The 23,098-nt window shown below is 38.1% G+C and overlaps 2 protein-coding genes across 8 annotated transcripts in view; both read right to left on the reverse strand.

Moving 5' to 3' along the window:
* The window catches only part of DSPP (dentin sialophosphoprotein), a 126,088-nt gene extending 117,852 nt beyond the window's left edge, over nt 1-8,236 (reverse strand). For 3 of the 4 annotated variants that reach the window (XM_021100404.1, XM_021100406.1, XM_021100402.1), the window contains exons 1-2: nt 7,299-7,427; nt 6,496-6,579 (exon numbers count right to left, since the gene is read on the reverse strand). The gene's annotated coding sequence lies outside the window, so the exon portion shown is untranslated. Of the gene's footprint in view, nt 1-6,495; nt 6,580-7,298; nt 7,428-8,198 lie in introns of those variants that run through there. The other variant, XM_021100405.1, reaches the window with a different exon arrangement.
* NUDT9 (nudix hydrolase 9) overlaps nt 207-23,098 on the reverse strand; it is a 36,740-nt gene continuing 13,848 nt past the window's right edge. For 3 of the 4 annotated variants that reach the window (XM_003357086.3, XM_003357087.4, XM_005667017.2), the window contains 5 exons: nt 22,465-22,551; nt 16,183-16,294; nt 14,404-14,550; nt 12,816-12,900; nt 7,953-8,458 (listed from right to left, as the gene is read on the reverse strand). In XM_003357086.3, the coding sequence (XP_003357134.1) occupies nt 8,280-8,458; nt 12,816-12,900; nt 14,404-14,550; nt 16,183-16,294; nt 22,465-22,551 (610 nt within the window). In that variant the 3' untranslated portion in view covers nt 7,953-8,279. Of the gene's footprint in view, nt 5,030-6,495; nt 6,580-7,952; nt 8,459-12,815; nt 12,901-14,403; nt 14,551-16,182; nt 16,295-22,464; nt 22,552-23,098 lie in introns of those variants that run through there. The other variant, XR_002346876.1, reaches the window with a different exon arrangement.

Consider the following 23,098-nt stretch of genomic DNA (forward strand, 5'->3'; position numbering starts at 1 on the left):
AACCTTTTTCTAGAATACCTGTTCTCCTTTTTCTAAATCACCTTGCTGCTTTCTTTTCTCTAAAATGTTTTTTCCCCCCAGCTTTCTGTAACTTTTCTCAGGTCAAACAAAATAATTATTTTGCTCTTCTTGTTGTACTCTTTCCAATCTCTCCTAATATCTGGATTCTTATAAATCTTTAAAATAAAGGCCAGAACAATGCTAAATACATAATAGAGTTGCCTTTATTAGTACAGACAGAATTCATTTGGTTAATATTCACTGAGTATCGACTATGTAATGGGATCTATTGTGACTGCTGGAAATCCAAAGAGTATGAATACATTTAGGAATCTGATGAGGAAGAGAGATTCACAAAGGAAAAAACGATGCGATTTGATAAGTGCTTCTAGAGGCAAATACAAAACCAGCTGACTCAGGCTATGTGTCAAAGACTTCATTCACAGAGGAAGGGTGTCCCAGCCAGGTAGTGCGGGGGGAGCACTCCAGGCGGAGGGAACAACAAGGGCTGAGAAGGACAGGGCAATCCAGGGAAAGAATGACCAGGGCAATCAGGCTGCAACACAGGTTGGGACATGTTAAATAAACAGTATTTAGGCAGTGGTGTTTTGGAAGGTTCATAGACATTTTAAAATATCCTCTTGGAGTTCCCATCGTGGCGCAGTGGTTAACAAATCCAACTAGGAACCATGAGATTGAGGGTTCGATCCCTGCCCTTGCTCAGTGGGTCAAGGTTCCGGCGTTGCCGTGAGCTGTGGTGTAGGTCGCAGACCCGGCTCGGATCCCATGTTGCTGTGGCTCTGGCGTAGGCTGGCAGCTGCAGCTCCGATTCAACCCCTAGCCCGGGAACCTCCATATGCGCAGGAGTGGCCCAAGAAATGGCAAAAAGACAAAAAAAATAAAATAAAATAAAATATCCTCTTGTTTAACTTCTTGTCTATCACCTAAATATTTTAAAAACATTAACACAATTTTGCATTATTTCTATTATCTAAATGTAACAAACACTTTCCCTTTGCTTATATTTAGTTTTGAACTACTTATTTCTCAACCTTAAGTAGGCTTTTGGAAATTGCCACCAAAGTTACAGTCCTCAGTGGAACAGTCTTTCTCTTTAATGTTTTCACATGGACTAACTGACCCTTAGACACTAAATTTCTATGCTCTTGCATTTATAATTACTTCCTAACATTTTGGTTGAGTCAGGGCTAGGTGGTGCCCTTTTTTTTTTTTTCCGGCTGAAATCCAGTAAGACTTGTTTTACATTAATGCAAAATCCTGGAGCCTTGGTTTATAATTAGAATTTAAGAATCACTATTAACATCTTTATGTTTCAAATTATGTAAATCTATGCGGCAATTTAAAAAATCACTAGTATTTGAAACAGAAGCTCTCTCTTCCTTCCACCAGATGGCAGAATGGTACTAAAAATCAGGCAAAAGAATGAGCTACTACAGAGAAACTGAAGGATTTGCAAGAACTATCAACACACATGAGATTGTTGCACTTAACGACTGACTAAGCAAAATAAGAAAAATACATCTTAGAAAAAAATTATTTGAAATCCACTGGAATCTCATCTCCACCAACTAGAAAGTGGAGTCCCTGAGAACACATAATAGCTCAATAAATACTGGATGGATGGGTGAATGGATGGCTGAGGGCATGAATAAATGAGAAAAAAGCTTATTATTCACAGTTCACTTTTTTCCCCTTTTTTGCAGATTACAATTCCTATTCCTTTTCCAATTCCCAATAATCCAAATCAGGTAATTACAAAGTTTCCTGTAAGAAAGTATTTAAATGAATACAAGACAAAACTTGAAAATTCTTTAGATTTGGAAAGGAATTTGATACCAAAAGTAATTATTATCTCATTATTACCAAAAATAATGAGAACCATTATTTTGTCTTATTTGAATCACTTAAGGTACAAATGTCGCATATCCTTGAAAACTGAACTACCTAAAACCTGAAACTTTCCTTGATTGTGTGGAGGGAACCCAGGAGATCAGTAGGAAAAAACATTTGAAGTCAAATAATCAGGAGATGCAAGCTCTGTCACTGAATAGAAGCTTACATTAACTCCTTGGAGTAGAAGCTTCCATTAACTCCCTTATACCTAACTTTCTTCACATTAACTTGGAGTAGAAGCTTACATTAAATCCTTTATACCTAACTTTCTTTTAGAATGTAAAAAAGTAAAAATGAATGATTTATAAAGTCCATTTCACCTCTAAAATTTTATGCTTACATTTACCATTAGTGAGGGGGAAACGCATTCTTATCGAAATGGAATCTGTCCCAGAAGCCTATGAACTATATTTAAGGTTATGGTCATGGTATCAAAGGATGATTTAAATTTTATTTTGACAAGATTTTACTGAATGAGGGAAAATAACATAGGAAGAGATAAATAAACCAAAAAATAAATTATAATGTAGCATATTAACTTCAAGTTTTTAATGATACTTCTATTACAATTATAGGATGTGATATTATTAAAGTTTTTTCCTAAAGAAGTGATACCCGGAGTTCCCATCGTGCGGCAGTGGTTAACGAATCCGACTAGGAACCATGAGGTTTTGGGTTCGATCCCTGGCCTTGCTCAGTGGGTTAAGGATCCGGTGTTGCCATGAGCTGTGGTGTAGGTCACAGACTAGGCTTGGATCTGGCATTGCTGTGGCTGTGGTATAGGCCGGCAGCTACAGCTGTGACTGGACCCCTAGCTGGGAACCTCCATATGCCTCGGGTGCGTCTCCCTAAAAAGACAAAAGACAAAAAAAATAAAATAAAATAAAAAGAAGTGATGTCCAAATACAGTCTTTTTTCCAATCCTGTATGTGTAAGTTTAAAGATCTTTCCAAAAAGCTCCTGTGTTTGGAGTCCACGAAAGAAAAATGCAGATTACATGTTTCCAGTGATAGTAGGTTTGAAGAGGGGATGGGTACCAAGGGGTAGGTATTAGTGAATGTCAATCTTACTGACCTAATTTTATAAATGCTGAAAATTCTAAAAAGCATGCTTTTTATTAATCAAACTGATATAAAATGTATAAAATAGAAAAGATAGATAAAATACTGAATTACAGCTCTTTGATTATTTGATTGTGTTTCCTTTATTCCAGGTGCCGACACTTAATGATCTTATAGCGGTAAATACATCTGCCTTGTTAATCTATGAAGCTTATAAAAATATTACATTCAATACCCTATTACAAGATGAGCTAGTTCATCGTAAAAATGACCATCTCTATTAGTCCAATTCATTTAGAAATAAAATAAAGCAAGTCGGGAAATAGGAAAAGGCATCCGAAGAGAACAAATGCTATCTTGGGGCAATGTCCTTGCCTAAGACCAGTGAGAGCTTTAGCTTACCTATTCTTGCACATATGCTGGGATGGACTCTGCTCGAAAAATAGAGGGATCCATCTTTTTGACAGTGGTCAATATTCTGAACAAGCTGCCCGCCTCTAAAAATAGGACCACATGGAAGCTACAAAGCAATACTTTTCCAGTGAAACTGCTTATGCAAGCAAACCCTCGAAACAAAATCATAGCTGTCCTAAAATTTTGGTTCAAGTATCATTCAAATAGGGAATTCGCAAAATTTATGAAAGACAGCACTTGGGTGGAAGCGTACACAGCGAGTTTCTTAACCATTCACATCAATTTTTTTTTATATTTCAGGCATGGTGAGTACCATTACAGGCAGTTACAAGAAAATATTCCTGTGTATTAAGGGAATTTAAATCTAGATATTTCATATTCATTTTAAAGTCATGCAAATAAAATACTAAGCAGTAAAGTGGAATTGCTTTTTCAATAAAAACAAAGGTTTTCATATTGAAAATATTTTAGCTAATGTATGTACTAAGTTAAAAATAAGCTGGCATTCCCGTCATGGCGCAGCGGAAACAAAACCCGACTAGGAACTGTGAGACTGCGGGTTCAATCCCTGGCCTCGCTCAGTGGGTTAAGGATCTGGCGTTGCCATGAGCTGTGGTGTAGGTCACAGACGCAGCTCGGATCTGGCGTTGCTGTGGCTGTGGCGTAGGCTGGCAGCAACAGCTCCGATTGGACCCCTGGCCTGGGAACCTCCATATGCCGCGGGTGCGGCCCTAAAAAGGACAAAAAAGACACACACACACAGAAAAACTAAGCTAAAGAGTAAACCCACTGATGTCACTATCATTGATTTTTTTCTTCCTTCATAGTTAATCATTTCTGTTTTGAACCAACTTGGGGTAAGTCCATATTAATTTTTCAGCTATTATAAACTATAAATCTACTTAATGGACTGAAGATAATATCTTATTAATATTTTTATTTTTAGGGCTTCTTTGGGATAAGACTTTTTTCTATGATTATATTGATAAAAGTGATATTTAATCTCAGAAAAGGTAAGAATAATCCTTCTGAACCATAAAAGCATATGCCAGAATGGAACCCAGTTGATCTACCCAAATTAAAGCTCATGAGGTATAAACTTAATTTCCTCTAAGATTTGTATATCAGAATTTCTGCAGGTTTAAAAATGAATTCTTTTCACAATGCCCATAGTATTTGACAAAACTTCAGTTCCCATAAGTAACTGTATTAGGTTAAAAAATCTCCTTAAGACAGAAGCATGAGCTCTTTTGATGGCGAGGCTACAAACCCTGAGATTTCTACTTTGATTCTCATCCAAGTTTGCTTTCATTTAAAATATATGAGAGAGACACACAAACCAAAAAGGTAAATTCCTTTTTTCAATACCTGAAGTAATGGCAATTAAAGTTACATACAGTATGCATTTATTTTTAACCTACCTGAGAGAAGCTGATGAATCAAAATGTTCTCAATCTTAATTTTGAGAAAGAAATTGGATTTCACCCAAGTTTCCCTTCTAACAAGTATCATTGCCCCAAAGTGCTTATTTAGTGTTTGTCACTTTACATGCTCCTATCAGGCCATTAAAGGTGAAATGGGAGAAGTGAAGCTCTATGCTGCAGAGAAGACAGTTGATGGTTCAATTTATCAGTATTCAGCTGTAACAGAACCACATTATTTTCTATCTCTTAACACACATGACTGTACCAACACTAACCCAACAACATTAAATAACCATTAAGATGGGAGACATGGGTGGAGGCAAAGAAAAAATTATGGCAAAAATACCTTCATATAGTAACTATAATCTGTATTGTTTATTTTGGCAGAAATAATTCTCTTACTACTATGTCAAAAGTTATATACGGTTAGTAAAATCTCCAAATATCTTTTAAGTATTATTATGTATTTTTAGTGCTTTTACCCTAAGAGTTTAATAGCCTGATCGTGCCCATACTAAGTTAATAATGATTAAAGCAGGTATAAACAAAAACAAATTAATTACAAGTGCTTTCTTCAAAGGATATATTTTAAAATCACTTTATTAAAACTTCACAATTTTCTTTTTTTTTTTTTTTGTCTTTTTGCCATTTCTTCGGCCGCTCCCACGGCATGTGGAGGTTCCCAGGCTAGGGGTCGAATCGGAGCTGTAGCCACCAGCCTACGCCAGAGCCACAGCAACGCGAGTTCCGAGCCGCGTCTGCAACCTACACCACAGCTCACGGCAACGCCGGATCGTTAACCAACTGAGCAAGGGCAGGGATCAAACCCGCAACCTCATGGTTCCTAGTTGGATTCCTTAACCACTGCGCCACGATGGGAACTCCCACAAATATTTTAAAAAACAATAGCAACCATGATAAGACCTTATACTGTAACACAGAGTAGCATTTAGCCTCTAAAAGCAGTTATAAATTTTAGATGCCCTCTTTAGCTACATTTAGCCATTTGCTTCTATTTAAGTTTGAAATGCTTTCAAATCTCAAAAACACCTGCTGGCAAGACAAACACTAATTGCAGCCACTCATTCTTAGGTTAAGATCTATCTTATCAATAAACTATCTCTGGGCCAAAATTAGGCAAACAAATTCAGCAATGCTAGCCAAATCAGATGTGGCCCTTAAAAGTCAAGTCATAAGCCATAAATGTCTTACTATGGATAAGACTGCTTAAGTAATATATATCCTTCCAAACCACAAACTTAAAGTAACAAATCATAAAAGCTTCATAACCTTTGTAGGGAATATGACAGATAGAGAATTGGTTCTGGAACTAGGAAGACCAAGCTTCAAATCCAAGCTCTGTTACTTACTGAGTAAGCCTTGGGGCAACCTTCCTAAATATCATTTTCATCTGTGAAATGGAAATCATACCACCTAACTTCACAGGACTGTTGTGAGGCTTAAGTCACATAACACAGACAGTCGAAAAATGGTTGCTATCATTATTTATCTTACTAAATGTCTCTTAAAAAAATAAAAATGTTCCTTATATCTAAAATATAAGAAAAGTAAACATGAAGGCAATATCACCAAGTGATGTGGCAACAGGTGTTCCTCCAGAAATGTCTTAAACTAAAATTTTAACCTGGTTTTTCTCTATTATAGATGGTGCTGGTACTTACAGTTAGAAGATTATCCACTTCTACCCATCTCTAGTGTGTAGCAGTTTGATCATTTTGCATACTTTGTAAATGTTCCAATGAAAACTACAAAATGCCACAAAAAAAATCTATTATCTATAGATCATGTGCTTTAGTCATTCTTTAAATAAAACTTTAATATAACCTAATATCTTTAGTCATGTCAGTGTAGATGTGTCAAAACTATTAAAACATGAGTAAATGCGCAATTGCTTAAACTTTCTCAAAAGCTTTTGTAAGCAGTTTCAATTTTAGAGAACTGTACTCAGTGTTAGGAAGAAGCAGTCTTCCTCCCAAACAGTAAAAGTAGACTCAGACTCTTCCATGCTGGGTCAAGGTCACCTTACCCCTCACCCACTGAGCCGATCATCCTTGTCAAGCACAAATCCCTTATTTTATGCCCAAAGGCCAGGATCTGTGTGGATTTCAGAAAATTAATAAACCTTATAGCTCTTCCACAGGGGTGTGAGGCAGTATCCTAAAATCAAACATTATAACCTTTTTCAGCAAAACTTATAGCCACACTGATGGGGAAAAAAGCCTCCTGTCAGTTCAGTTCAAGTTTACTACCAAAGGAGTTTTGAAACCAAATCAAAAAAAAAAAAAAAGCTTTTGATTGATCTACCTTAGCCCTAGTTCTGTCCTCTAGCTACAGAATAAGCCTAATACCTTTTTCACGTATGTGAAAAGAAAGCAACCATGTCTTTATCCCTTAAACCTCCTTTCCTTCAGAGGCCCCATGTGTGGTCCAACTGGAATGAAGACGGAATTATAACAGTCCCTACCTCAGGCGTTAGTGTCATGGGACTGTCCCAATAGATGTCTTGGCCAGAATGTGACACACATGTCCCCTGAGAAGAGGCCGTGTTATTTTCCTCCCTCTTCCCTGCTTCCAAGAACGCCTTTCCTCTCCTCTGGGAATTACAATGTTAACAGTGAGTCTCTCAAAAACCCATGTCAGCCCTTAACAATCCCTTCCTAACAAACGACACGTTAACTCTCAAGGACTGTCTCTGTCTGATTTCAGTTCCTTTCTGACCATTCTATTTTTAATTCATTTATGGCACATATGGTTACAGTACAGTGAAATGCATATACCAATTTAAATTACTGATTTCCCGGACGTATTTTTTTAACTCAGAATTTTTGGAAATGAGAACAGGTGCTCTTGATCATTGAGCTTGATCTTTATTGACTAGAAGAGTGACCGAAATTTCCTCCTAAAACTGACTCTAAAGTCAAGAATAAATAAGGCTTCTATTTTTGAAATCAGCTTCAACAAGATCATATAAAGCAAAATGTGAGCAAATAATTTAAAGATAAATGGTGGTTGGTGTGCCTCCAAAAGAAGCTTGATGTGACAGGAACCTCCTTCAGGACTCAAAGATCAATGGGGGAAAAAAAAACGTGACAAATAAGAACTAGATGGAAAGCAGAAGTTATGGCTGAACAAAAATTTATCTTTATTCAGATTCTGATTCTGCAAAGAGCATCTGTTCTTCAAATTTGATTTAAGCCATGCTTAAATAAAATACATACAAAATATGATGGTTTATAGCTCTTCTGGCTGGAAAGCAGAAAATTATGTGTTCTATTTCATCATATTTACTAATTTTATTCTGATGCAAAACCTTCCAAATGCAAATCAGTTTGAAAGTGATTAAAATAATTTCCAAGGGACCTACTTATATATGAGTTCTGTGATACTGCCTTCTTTTCAGTACGTGCTCTCTTGCTGGCCTTTGATTTACATGGAGATTTGCGAACTATAACTCTTGGCAGTCAGTTTCAGGGTTCTCACTCCAGTGTGCATCTCGTTTCTCAGCCACAAGTTTGATGAATTGAGAGTGACTAGCATAAAGCTTGAGTTTATCATTGATATCCACCCATTTCACTTTTCCAGCATCATCTCCAGCTTCTAGGGTAAGGTTCTCCATTATCTCACCTGGTTACCAAAGAAAAAAAGTCATCAAGAAGAAGTAATTTGTTTTCTTACTAAAAAATAACCTTAAATTATCATTATATTAGGTGGCCAAGTGAATTAAAACCTAGGCTATTCAAATTTCCCAAAGGCTCAAATTTTAACCAAGTGCCTAAATTCTAAGTAGAGGTACCAGTAAGAAAGCTTTTCTCTTTAAAAAGTAAAAGTACTGAGGGGGAGGGAGTGGGAGGGATCGGGAGCTTGGGCTTATCAGACACAACCTAGAATAGATTTATAAGGAGATCCTGCTGAATAGCATTGAGAACTATTTCTAGATACTCATGTCGCAACAGAAGAAAGGGTGGGGGAAAAAACTGTAACTGCAATGTATACATCTAAGGATGACCTGACCCCCTTGCTGTACAGTGGGAAAATAATAAAAAAAAAAAAAAAAAAAAAAGTAAAAGTAGGAGTTCCCATTGTGGCTCAGTAGGTTAAGAACCCAAAATAGTGTTTGTGAGGATGCGGGTTTGATCCCTGACCTCATTCAATGGGTTAAGGATCCGGCATTGCCTACAAGCTGCAGCATAGGTCACTGATGCAGTTTAGATCTGGCACTGCTGTGGCTGTGGCTGTGGTGTAGGCCAGCAGCTGCAGCTCCAATTCGACCCCTAGCCTGGAAGCTTTTTACAGGTGTGGCTAAAAAAAGATAAATAAATAAATATTATCCTTAGAAAAAAAGAGTTCACATTAAATAAACACGAGAACTCACATCAAAATTCCAGAGGAATTAGAGATTTAAATGTTAAAAAAATGAAAGAAAACAATTACTGATGACTTACTTTATAGTCATACAGTTAATGGACTTTTCCAGGTATGACACTAAACCAGAAGCCATAAAATAAAATATTTATAGCTATATTTATAAATACATATAAATATATTTATTCAAATATTTCTAATTATCAAAATTAAAAATAAGTGCTTTCAACCACTGTTGGCAATGTAACTGGTATATTTCTGTAAGACAATTTGGCAACATTTATCAAGAGCTTTTAAAAAGCAAATGCTCTTTGATGAGCATTCATTCAACAAATATCAGAGTGACTCATGCATCAGACTCTGTACTAGGTACTGAGGATACAATTCTACTTCAAAGGATTTATCCTAAGGAAATAAAAAGACAAGCTTACTGAAGTATTCAAGGCAACATTATTCATAACCAAAATGAAAAAAAATGGACATAACCAAACTTTCTGCCTAAAGGGCATAGATTAAATAAACGATAAGACAGCTAAAGAACAGACTCCCATATGGTCATTCAAAGTGAAGCACTTCGGCATACACAGGTTCCCAGGCTAGGGGTCCAGTTGGAGCTACAGCTGCTGGCCTATGCCACAGCCACAGCAATGCAGGATCCGAGCCACATCTGCAACCAACACCACAGCTCACGGCAATGCCGGATCGAACCCACAACCTCATGGTCCCTAGTCGGATTCATTTCCACTGTGCCACGAAGGGAACTGTCAAAAGTGAAGCACTTTTATAAATACTGATGTAGAAATATGTCCATAATATACTTTTATGTGAAAATTCAAGAAACAGAATGTACAGTGTGAGCCTATTTTTTATTTTAAAAACAGCTATACAAAGTCTGGAAGAAGACCAATCAATATAACAGTGGTCATCTTTGGGAAATGAAATAACTAGTCCTTTAAATTTTTTCAGCTTTATGTCACTGATTTTCTCAATAACTCACTATAACACATATATCCTTTATCTTTATAATGGTAGCCTTTATAATAATTAAATAATAAAGCTGATTGTTAGAAGAATCAATTGAATACTTTAGCACACAGGATTCTGAATCCCAAGGCTAAAACAAGAGCTCTTTGTATATCCTCATAGTAACGGAAGAGACAATCAAGCAACCAAATCAGACTCAGATATAGCAGAGAACTGGAATTATCAGACCGTAATTTTTTTTTTTTTTTTTTTTTGGTCTTTTTGCCATTTCTTGGGCCGCTCCTGCGGCATATGGAGGTTCCCAGGCTAGGGGTTGATCGGAGCTGCAGCCGCCAGCCTACGCCAGAGCCACAACAAAGCAGGATCCGAGCCGCGTCTGCAACCTACACCACAGCTCACGGCAACGCTGGATCCTTAACCCACTGAGCAAGGGCAGGGACCAAACCCGCAACCTCATGGTTCCTAGTCGGATTCGTCAACCACTGCGCCACGATGGGAACTCCCGTAATTTTTTTTTAAGTTAAGAGAGAGAATGAAAGGGTGAAAACAGGAGTTCCCATTGTGGCTCAGTGGTTAACGAATCCGACTAGGAACCTTGAGGTTGTGGGTTCGATGGCTGGCCTCACTCAGTGGGTTAAGGATCCAGCATTGCTGTGGCTATGGTGTAGGTCGCAGATGTGGCTCGGATCCTGCATAGCTGTGGCTGTGGCGTAGGCCAGCAGCTGTAGCTCCGATTGGACCCCTAGCCTGGGAACCTCTATATGCTGTGGGTGTGGCCCTGGAAAAGACAAAAAATTTTAAAAAAAAAGAAAGAAAGGGTGAAAACTAAGTTGAACAACTCAGACACTATGTAACCAACTTCTAGAGGCTCACTGTTTTGTAATTCCAAATATAAATACCTAACAAATTCATCAGTACTTAAGTTGTAAAGGTCTGCTTCTAAATTATATTTGCATATTTCTCCTTTTGAATATTTCTTCTACATCCTCAATACAAGAATGAATTCTAGGAGTTCCCGTTGTGGCGCAGTGGTTAACGAATCTGACTAGGAACCATGAGGTTGCGGGTTCGATTCCTGGCCTTGCTCAGTGGGTTAAGGATCCGGCGTTACCATGAGCTGTGGTGTAGGTCACAGACTCGGCTCAGATCCTGCGTTGCTGTGGCAGTGGTGTAGGCCAGCGGCTACAGCTCCGATTAGACCCCTAGCCTGGGAACCTCCATATGCCACAGGAGCGGCCCTAGAAAAGGCAAAAGAAAAAAAAGAAAAAAAAGAAAGAAAGAATGAATGAATTCTAACACTGTGGTTAGAGTTGTTGTATAGAAGTAATGGAATCAGTGCTTGGCATTTCCCCAAGTTCAGCAAGAATGTAAAAGTGACAGATCTTCTAGTTCGTTCCAGCCCATGTTATAAGGAAAAAACAGAGTCCAACAGAACAAGTGGGAGTTCCTGTCGTGGCTCAGTGGTTAAGAAACCGGACTAGTATCCATGAGGATTTGGATTCAATCCCTGGCTGTGCTCAGTGGGCTAAGGTTCCAGTGATGCTGTGAGCTGTGGTGTAGGTGGAGACGAGGCTCGGATCCCCCGTTGCTGTGGCTGTGGCCAGCAGCTGCAGCTCCAATAGAACCCCTAGCCTGGGAACTTCCATATGCCGCAGGTGTGGCCCTAAAAAGAAACAAAAACAAAACAAACAAACAAAAACAAACTGATTTTCGAAAGGTTACACAACTCAGAAAGGAGCCATGAGTGGAACATTCAGTTCTCTGATATGGTACCCTCATTTAAAATGTCATCCAATTTAGCAATAAAATATGTTTCTAGAGAAGCCAGCCACTCAATGTATAAGCTGGAGATTATAATTAATTTTTAAGATAGCAGATTTCTCCTCCTTTTTATAACAGTTTTGATTACCATCCACCTCCTAAAATGTTTAAATCAATGGACCAGAAAAAGCATTCATTTTAAACTTTTTCAGTATTTCATATTTTTTGGTAGTGTTTTATATTTTAAAAATGCATGCTAATCATCAAATTATTTTAAACACTAAAACAAATAAAAATCCCATTTCCTTTATCATAGCCATACTTCCTACCTAAATCTTCAGTTGCTTTTGTTTTATACAAATTGACTCATACTATACAAACAATTTAACGACTTTAGGGCACACAATTTTAGTCTATAAATATAACCTCGGAGTTCCCACTGTGGCACAACAGAAACAAATCCGACTAGTATCCATGAGGATGTGGGTTTGATTCCTGGCCTCACTCAATGGGTTGGATATGTGGCATTGCTGTGGCTGTGGAGGAGGCTGGGAGCTACAGCTCCAATTCGACCTGAAGCCTGGGAACTTCCATATTGAAGGTAGGGGCCTTAAAAGCTATATATATATATATGCCTCAATTTTACATGCTACCCATGGATTAAACGAAATCAGTTACAGGCTATACTTTTAGAGCTTTCTTCTATATATTCCTTTAATATCAACAATCTGGTTTCATACAAATATAATCCTATAATCAGTAACTGATTGACTTAAAATGCTAAAATAGTCCAGATTTAATTGTGCCCTAGTAGGCTGCTTGATTTAAACTGACCCTCTAATTCAGGTAACTTAATCAACCTAAGTAAAATTACCTGTTTCATCGTGGTAGTTCACGGCCTCCGTCTCCATCCATGCGTTATCAGTGTTTCGAGGATCATCAACATATCCCTTATAGATCTATTTTTAAAAGAAGGTAGACAAAAAAAATTATAGGGTGAAGTAGGAATGGGTAGAGCAGAGCATGATACCTTCATTAGCGTCAGAAATATCCTGCTGGGAGTTCCCGTTGTGGCTCAGTGGTTAACGAATCCGACTAGGAACCATGAGGTTTCGGGTTCGATCCTTGGCCTTGCTCAATAGGTTAAGGATCCAGCATTGCCATGAGCTGTGGCTCGGATCCCGCATTGCTGTGGCTCTGGCGCAGGCCGGCTGCTATAGCTCCGATTAGACCCCTAGCCTGAGAACCTCCATATGCCGTGCATGCAGCCCCAGAAAAGACCAAAAACTAAAAAAGAAATATCCTGCTACAAAATGTGCACATTTAATTATCATAACTATATACTTAAAAATGGTTAAGATGGAAAATTATACGTTATATGTTTTTTTACCACACACAAAAAGAAATATAAATATTATAGAACCTTTACAGGAGCATTCCATATGCTTGTTTTAAATTTCCCAGGAAACAGTATTCTCAAAAACATTTAGGGGCAGCTTTAAAATTCACAAAACCCTCAACACCCGAGACTCTAATTTCAGAATTTGAGAGCAGTCATACTTTGGCCATATAACTTCTTCCAAAACTTTATAATTTAAGAATTTTTCCATTTTAATAATTTCTGTGATTATAGTTTTAGATACACAAAGAGAGATTCTTCTAGTTAAACAAGGATCCATAAGTAAGGTTAGTAAAGACTAATATTTAAGCTGTTAATACATGAAAAGATTTGGATCTAGCCATCTAACACAAATGTTACCCCAAACCTAGACAACACAGATAAATAACTAAGAAATCCTAATTATAGAAAGAACACAAAGCAATTTGAAAAAAACCAACAAAAAAGAAAAACCTATCCTTGTCATTATTAGTGTACCACACTTTATAAAGTGATTTTATTTTAATCAAAAAGGGTATGTAGACAAAACAGACATGAGATTTAAATGGTTATAAGCCATAAAAACTCTAAATAACGCAAAAACAAAAAACAAACCAAAAAAAGGAGTTCCCGTCGTGGCGCAGTGGTTAACGAATCCGACTAGGAACCATGAGGTCGCAGGTTCGGTCCCTGCCCTTGCTCAGTGGGTTAACGATCCGGCGTTGCCGTGAGCTGTGGTATAGGTTGCAGACGCAGCTCGGATCCCGCGTTGCTGTGGCTCTGGCGTAGGCCGGTGGCTACAGCTCCGATTCGACCCCTAGCCTGGGAACCTCCATATGCCATGGGAGCGGCCCAAAGAAATAGCAAAAAGACCAAAAAAAAAAAAAAAAAAAAAAAAAAAAACTCTGAATAACATAATTTAAAATATAAAGGTCCTTTCGAAAAAGCTAAATTCATGCAAAGAAAGATTTTCTGTTAAATGGAAGAGCTCAGCATCAGAGTAGCTCACACTTAGTCAAAAGGAAAACTAAGAGTTTCATTAATCCCCAGGACTAAATCCTTCCTAGGAACCACCATTTCTTACCACTAGATGTTCCTGGCTGAAGAGTTTGTGCAACTGTTTCTCTAATTCTCTCTTCTCAGCACTGGACTTCTGTAATGAGTTGAGAGCTTCCTCAACAAATTCTCTTTTCAACGTGGCACTAATTTTCTCTCCTGGATCCACCATCCCCTAAGCGTCATTTTTTTGGTTAAAAAAAAAGTAATAAACTTTAGTTCAATCAATAAATATTTACTGAATGATGCAGTGGACACATATTGTTCTGACCACAACCTCCTGTGATAAGTCATTTGTTTCTAGTGGCAATAGCCCAGCAGGATATCTCACATATTCAACCACAGTAATTGGTCTAAGGTTAGCATCTGGTGAACTAAGCCAATCAGACTCCTTTCCTGGTAGTTTCCAAACTCAAGCTATGGAGGCGAGAAAGAATACAGCAAGCTGATATTTTCCCCACTGATCATTCAATTTCAGCCACACTCCCTCCTCAATGTTCCCAGGATGAGCAGGCAGCCTTAAGGCCTTGAACCTGCTATTCCTTCTGTCCAAGATGCTCTCCCCAGATAGCCACGTGGTCCACTTGTTCACCCCTTCAGGTCTTCACTGAAATGCCAGCTTCTCGGATCTCCTCTCATCACCCTATCTAAAACTGCAAGCTCGCACACACTTCTCCCCTGCTTTAGTTTTTTCTTAATACTTAGCACCTTCTAACATAGACTAACTTATTCATCTTGTATTATCTGCCTCCCTCACTAGTGTATAAGCACCAAGCAGGCAACCATGCTTATGTTGCTCTTGCTGTATCCTTAAAGTCCAAAATATTAACCAACAAAAGGCAGATGCTCAAAATATATTGAGTAGATGGATGATGCTCAAAATGATATTATGACAACAGTTCCCTAATATTATGTCTAATAATTCAAATGACAATAAAAATATTCAAGGATGATATCATTGTTGCATTCTTCACTTGGTGTGAGTGAAATGTGACAATTTGGCTCATAATAATTAGCCTAAGCTTTTATCACAGACAGCTGCAATCTTTATTTACATTCCATTTTACCTTACAAAGAAAAAAAGCATTCTTGCAGATAGCACTATGTGTCAGCAGTCTTCTTGTCATCAAACTATCTCCATTTCACAATGTGGCAGAAAATAGAAAACCTTCTACTGAACGCACACACATTTTAAAAGCCACTTGAAATATACTACTGACATGAACTCAGAGTATACTCTTCCTGACAATATTATGGAAACTTAAAAAACTACAAGGAACAATAAGTAATAATAAAAAATATCTTTTTTTACTATGTCTAAAATTATCAGAATTCAGCAAAAAATACTAAAAATCTTAGCCTTGGACTTGGAGTAGAGGTTAGGTTCCAAGATGAGACCCAACATTAATGAATATCTACTATACCAGGTGCTTTATTGATACGCTATCTCTAATAATCCTATGAAACAGACATGGTTATTTTTAAAAACAAAGGCCTGAATTCCGTATCACTTGGCTCAAAGTGGAAAGGCCAAAATACAAGCCTAGGTCTAACGCCGAAGTCCACATTCTTTCCCAAGGGTTTTAGAATTGGACTCGGATTCTAACAGTTCTGTTGATTACCCTACATCTGTCACGGATAATGACACACCACTGCAGTGAAAAAATGACGGAAGAATCACTGACTGAAGCAGGGAGGACTGGAGACTAGGTGGAGTAGAGAAGATTCACGTACAATACCCTTGTAGTAAACAAAGAAACTAAAAAGAACTTAACAAATATTTATTTGATTTAATTTTAGTGCTTACCCCTGGGATTGCCCATTCTCCACAGTCTTTTCTTTTTATTGCAACAAACTGTAAGATGTTTTTCCCAGAAACGGGGTGGGCGATTTTATTTCCACTTCTGTCCCTTTTCCACCTACAAACAGGATTGTAAGAGTATAACTCATTTAGAACAAAGACCAATGTTCTATCTCAAGCTTAAGACAAAGTTATAATGATGTACGTTTCTTTATAACAGGATATATATAAATTTGTCTTGAATCAGCTAGTTGTAGCAAAACACTTTTAAAAATATTCTTTATTTAGCACTGTTACAAACCAAGACAAAAGTCTACTTTCATAAAGAATATTATAGTCTCCATAATAAAAAAATCCAAGGTATAGTTTTCACTATTTAAAGCAAAATTTATCAAAAAATTTAAAGAACAGAATTTAAAGTATCATTAAGGTTTTGTTTTTTTTTTTTTTTGATCCAAGGATCCTTTTAAAGAATTATAAACAGTGAAAAAGATCTGCAATATTCACTTTTAAATAGTTCACCCTATGTTTTCAGAAAAGCAGATTATATGACACAGGTTCAGTTGGTCCCAAAAGACCTGCTCCTCAATCTTCATCCCCTCTTTTTATAAAAGAAATCTTACTCTGTCCTTTAACCTTGTATTTCAAATTCAACTGCACGTTTTTTCAAAGCATCAAGGCAATGTTAATTTCTGAATGTGCTTCTTCTAGCCACAGCCTCCTTCCCAGAGATACTGATAAATCTCCCCTCCTACACCCACCACATCCATCTCCTCCAGATCAATTTTAAGAAAAGTTATGGGAGTTCCATCGTGGCTCAGTGGTTAACGAATCCGACTAGGAACCATGAGGTTGAGGGTTCGATTCCTGGCCTTGCTGAGTGAGCTGTGGTGTAGTTTGCAGATGCGGCTCGGATCCCGCGTTGTTGTGGCTGTGGTGTAGGCCATTGGCTGCAGCTCCGATTCGACCGCTAGCCTAGGAACCTCCATATGCCGCAGGAGAGGCCCTCAAAAGGCAAAAAGACAAAAGAAAAGAAAAGAAAAGTTATGGAGTTCCCACTGTGGCTCAGCAGGTTAAGAATCCAGCTAGTATCCATGAGGATGTCAGTTCCATCCCCGACTTCACTCAGTGGGCTAAAGATCCTTTGTTGCCACAAGCTGAGGTACAGGGTGCAGAAGCAACTCAGATCTGGTGTTGCTGTGGCTGTGGTGCAGGCCAGTAGCTGCAGTTCCATTCAAACTCTAGCCTGGGAATTTTCCATATGCTGCAGGTGCAGCTCTAAAAAGAAAAAGAGAAAAAAATATAACAGGTGGGATTACAGGAACAGAACAACACCTGTGATGCCTCTTCCCAATGATTTCATAGACCACAGGCCAAGAACAAGCCTCATGTGAAATTAAAAAAAAAAAAATTAAATTTAAAAAAGGAATAGTTCTCATAGTCCCATAGGCAAAGATAAAGATTTCAAACTTTGTATATAAACCAAAAAAGAAAAGCCTATAATCTAATCATCATTGTGCATGAGACTAAAGAAAATATACTAGTTTAGATATGAGTGTGCAAATTTCTTTATATTGTGGCTGCATCCTGTATCTAATCCATAATTCCCCCCAAAAGGGCTCATGGTCTAGCAGTGGAGCTAGACATGTAACTGAATAATCCACAAGAGTGACAGTTTGATGAGTACAGTAAGTAGAAATGAAAGAATAATTAGTATAAGAAGACAACATCTGTTTTTGAGGATGCCAGAGAGAGGAAACAAAGAGACAAAATAATGTACTCAAGAAACTATAAGGAGTTCCTACTGTGGTGCAACTGTGGTGTGGAGGCTGGGATTCATGTTCGATTCCCAGTCCAGCCCAGTGGGTTAAGGATCTGGTATTGCTGCAACTGCAGCTCAGATCTGATCCTTGGCCAAGGAACTCCAAGTGCCATGAAGCAGAGAAAGAAAGGAAGGAAGGAAGGAAGGAAGGAAGGAAGGAAGGAAGGAAGGGAGGGAGGGAGGGAGGGAGGGAGGGAGGGAAAGGAAAGGAAAGGAAAGGAAAGGAAAGGAAAGGAAAGAAAGAAACTGAAAGTACACATGGGGTGTGGCAACATAGGCATCTGTGAGGGCAAGATGGGTGATGAGGCTGGAGAAGCAGGCAAAGAATTCATCACATTCATCTGCTTTGAGCCAGAGAATATTCACAGCAGAGCAAAGCCATAAGCAATTTGGATTTTAGAAAGTTCACTTTGATAAAAGTTTGGAAGTTGGTTTGGAGGGAAGCAAGACAGGATGCAAGAAAACCAGCTAGAAGATTCTTACCATGATCCAGGCACAAGATGATGAGGACAGAACTGAGGCAGAGACAGAATGAACAGAGGACAAATTTTACCTTTACTTTCCCTTTTTTGGCCCCACCCATGGCATGGAGAAGTTCCCAGGCCAGGGAACAGAGCCACAGCAGTGATGACATTGGATCCTTAACCCACTGAGCCACGAGGGAACTCCACCTTTACTTTTTAAAAGTCACTTACATTGCACTTATTATGGACCCGATACTGTAGTATTTTAATGTATTTACCCACATAAGCCTGAAAGCCACCCTACACAGTAGTTGTATTACTGTCTTTATTTAACAGGTGTGGAAAATGGGGCACAATGAAGATAACTTGTCCAAGCTTCCAGTGTAAAAATGTTGTGTAAACCAAGATTTGAACTCAGGCAATCTGGTTCCAGAATCTGTGCTCTTAATCACTATACTATTTTACTTAAATCAAACAAATGAAAAACTAATTAAGAGGTGAAGTAAGCCAGCAAACAATGGTTCTGTTCACTCGCAAACATTTACTAGCACCTAGTAAATCTCACATGCCAGGAGGTGGGAAAGCAAAGACTAACACAGAGCCCTAGCTGTTGAGCCCAGCAGAGAGCCAGTCATGGCTAGAGCACTGGGAAGACAAACAGAATAAAGAGAGATGCTGCTGGCTAAGAAGACAGGACCAGACAGATGCTGAAGCTTGCGCATCATGCTTACACCCTCAGATTTCATCCTTAAGGGACTCATTTAAAATTTTTAAGCAGAGTAGTTTCCTGTTATGTTTATATTAGTACCAAAGACATTATCACATTGAAAACAAAATTTTTTGATACGACATAATGTATCATTTTAATTAATGAACCACATAAACATTTATCAAACCTATGATATTCCTATGTGCTATTAATATTCCCACTTCCCATGGTCCATACCTTCCTGTTTTTAACCAAAACTGGAAAGAAAATTATACTGGCATTAACTTTCGACGTGAATCTATTCACAATAATATGTCGGCACTTCCCATCTCATTTTGACTTGAAAAAACCTAAAGGAACTTCAGGTAACTTCCCACTATACATGGGAAATCTCTAGGAGAGGTAGCTGGGAATCTAAAAATTCAACACTTTCCCTGGAGATTCTGAACAAGAAAGCTTGTGAAATTCTGGGAGAAAAGGGGATAGAATTTTTGCTCTAAGCGTGCCTGTGTGATTCTTATGATTACTCAGTGAAAGAATGGTATAAAAGAGAAAGTACAATATTGGGAGCCAAATACCCCTCTTTCAAATTTCAGATCTACAAGATATAGGCCAGGTCAACCTCGGTAAGGCTCCACTTTCAGATGGACAGAATAGATACATTAATACCTACTTTGAGGAGTCTTTGTGAGAAACAAATGTAAAAACCAATTAATAGCAACTAGCAGAGCGTCTAAAGCAACACTTTTAACAATTCATTTAATCTAAAGCAGTATTTTCAACAAATGTAAAAACTAATTAATAGCGGTTAGCAGAGTGTCTAAAGCAATACTTTTAACAATTCATTTAATCTAAAGCAATATTTTTAACAAATGTAAAAACTAATTAATAGCGGTTAGCAGAGTGTCTAAAGCAATACTTTTAACAATTCATTGTCTTCAACATCCTTCATTCTTCTCTTCCTTCCATTTCCCCTGACCCTCATCTATTTGGAAGGACTCATCAGTTAATACACATATTACTGAGATAGCAAAGAACATCAACCTAAGAGTACAGTTGAAAGCTGGCCTCTGCCACTTGCAGGTTCTTTTACAGCCTTGGACCATATCTAAGCCTTCAGTTTTCTCATTTATATAACAAGAGAGTTAAGCTCAAAAAGTCTACCATTTCAAAACAACTTGACATATAATCACCATGTTTTACTCCCAGCTGCTATTTGGTCTACTATAAAGTTTGTTTGTTTGTTTTTGTTTGTTTGTTTGTTTTGCTTTTTTAGGGCCATACCCATGGCATATGGAGATTCCCAGGCTAAGGGTTGAATCAGAGCTGTATCCGGCCTACACCACAGCCACAGCAATGTGGGATCTGAGCCACGTCTGTGACCCACACCACAGCTCACAGCAATGCCAGATCTTTAACCCACTGAGCAAGGCCAGGGATCAAACCTGTGTCCTCATGGATGCTAGTCACACTCGTTAACCGCTGAGCCATGACAGGAGCTCCAAGATAAGTTAATTAGAAAATAACTTTCAAGTCTCTGGCTTCCCTTTTCTGCTTCCTGTCCCCTTACTAGCGTGCCTGCTTCGAATATTTCACATCTTCCTGTTTTTAGATAGCCCCACCAAAATCAAGAGAAATTGATACCACCATTAACATTTACTTACATTATTTAATTATATTCATTCCTAAGAGTTAATATACTCATATATTATACTCATACTCATCTCATTTAAACCATAAAGCTTCTGAAGGAATTATAAATGGATAGAAGTAGGTTGGTAGGCAGGTGGATAGGCAGGCAGGTAGGTGGTGGTTGGGTGAATGGATGGATGTAAGATAAAGAGATGGGGTGTGGGGTTATGATCCCTCTTGGCAGGAGAAGTGAAAGGGCAAGCAAGAGAATAAGATGGGGAGAATATCAGTGCTTCTTTTAATAACTTAAAAATAAGCTTTCCTAGAGTTAAACTATACCCCGGATGAGAGAAAAACAAAATCTCCTGGAAGAAAGGAAGGCTCTCAAAATACCAAAACTAAAAAAGAATATTAAGGGTATCTGCATTATTTAAAGAAAGAAAATGACAATTATGTGTGAGGAGGGAGGTGTTCAGTGAAGAAATCTTAAAAACAAAAAACAAATAAAAGGATGACAGAGATGATGGAATAGTTCAGATGTGTTAGGAAGATAATTCCAATGGAGACGGCTAAGTCCATCTAACTATCAGATTCCCCATCTCCTTTACTGTGACTCATGCTCACCAAGAAACCTTCTGAATATGATCTGACTTATCAGATAGAACTGCCTCAGGAAGAGAATGCCTTTTCCCTCTTCTGGAACCTTCAATGGCTCCACTTCATACTCCTTAGCTCTGGCATTTAATATTTTCCACAAGAGAAATGCGTAAACATTAATTTTGTCTAATTTACCACCCACTATTCTCCTACAAGAGTCTTCTACCTCAACCAAGATGGTCTTTTCATCATCCCTCAATAATACTCAAATAATATTACTACCGGCCTTGTTCCTCGGCTTCCTCTTGTTCCCCTATCAAGCTTCAAGTGCAGCTCCAGTCTACCTCCTTTATAATGCCTTCCTTGGGTGCCCTGGTTCAAGCATCATCGTGCCCCACATCCAATTCTCCACTTTTCTGAAGCATCCTATACCACTCATATTACTTTGACATGTTTTCTTAGTTCGTATTTTCTACCTTGCAAATGAAAATATGGCTCCTCAATAAAAGGAAACTGAAATTTGGGACTGCTATACTTTTTTATATGCTTGAAAGCACTTACTCAATTTTGAGAACACAGAGATGCTCAATAAATTATCTGGTGAATTAACTTTGTTTAGATAACGCCTAACCTATTCACACAACATAAAACTACAGCTTTATACTTATGTCTCATTACTATAATTTTACATAAAGGCCCTTTAAACTATAGACTTCGTATGTATACATATGAATGTATATACACGTGTGTGTGTGTGTATACATACATACACACATATATACATGTAAATGCAGTCAGCTCTCTATACCCGCAGGTGCACAATCCGTGGATAAGGAGGGCCGACTGTACTACCCAATATAAGAGACCTGAGCATCCACAGAATTTGGTATCTGCTTGGAGCACAGGGGTTGACCCAGGGTACCGTGGGATGACTGTATCTATAAACACATACATATACATACATACATCTGTAGGTATATCATGTATATGTAAAAACATGGTTAGAGCCTCTACTTTTCCAATTACTTAACTCCTTGCCACTAAAATATGTTTTTAGTTCTTACCTTGTTATGATGGGATCTGCAGCATGATTGGGGCCCCATCGCCCCAAAAGCCCCCGACCAACCAGTCCTGTTCGTCCTGCAGGATTTCTGTAAAGAAAAAAACAAACATGAAAATCAACTGAATGTTCTCATCCTTTTTAACCCAACTTGCCTTGGCCCAAAATAAGCAGTAAGAGTGACTGAAGGAAAATGCATCTCCATAGGCATCCAGTAGCACCACGACATATTTGGCACTGAAAATAGATTCTTCCTTAGAGAGTTGTGTAACTTGTCTTTCGTGTGTTTCTTAAGCTTTGGGCTTGAATCAGGAAGAGGATCTCATTTCCAAAGTTGTTCTACAATATAGGAACTTCGGTTTTCACCTACACTTCAGAATTCAAACTAGAGCCTTACTGGACTCTTCAGTCTGAAAGGATGAAATGCCTTGTACCTAACTGCATCTATCTCTACCACAGTGATGCTTTATCACTCATGATAGCCAAACTTCTCTTCACTCTCTTCTCATCCTCTTTCCTACTCCATTCTCCTACAACCTGACCCATTCAAATAGTCTGGGTTACATTTAAAAATCCATTTTTTTCACAGAGGGGTCTAGATTGTTACTATCAGTAATGAATATTATGTAGCATATAAT

Source organism: Sus scrofa, chromosome 8, assembly GCF_000003025.6.
Source record: "Sus scrofa isolate TJ Tabasco breed Duroc chromosome 8, Sscrofa11.1, whole genome shotgun sequence".
Classification (NCBI taxonomy): Eukaryota; Metazoa; Chordata; class Mammalia; order Artiodactyla; family Suidae; genus Sus; species Sus scrofa.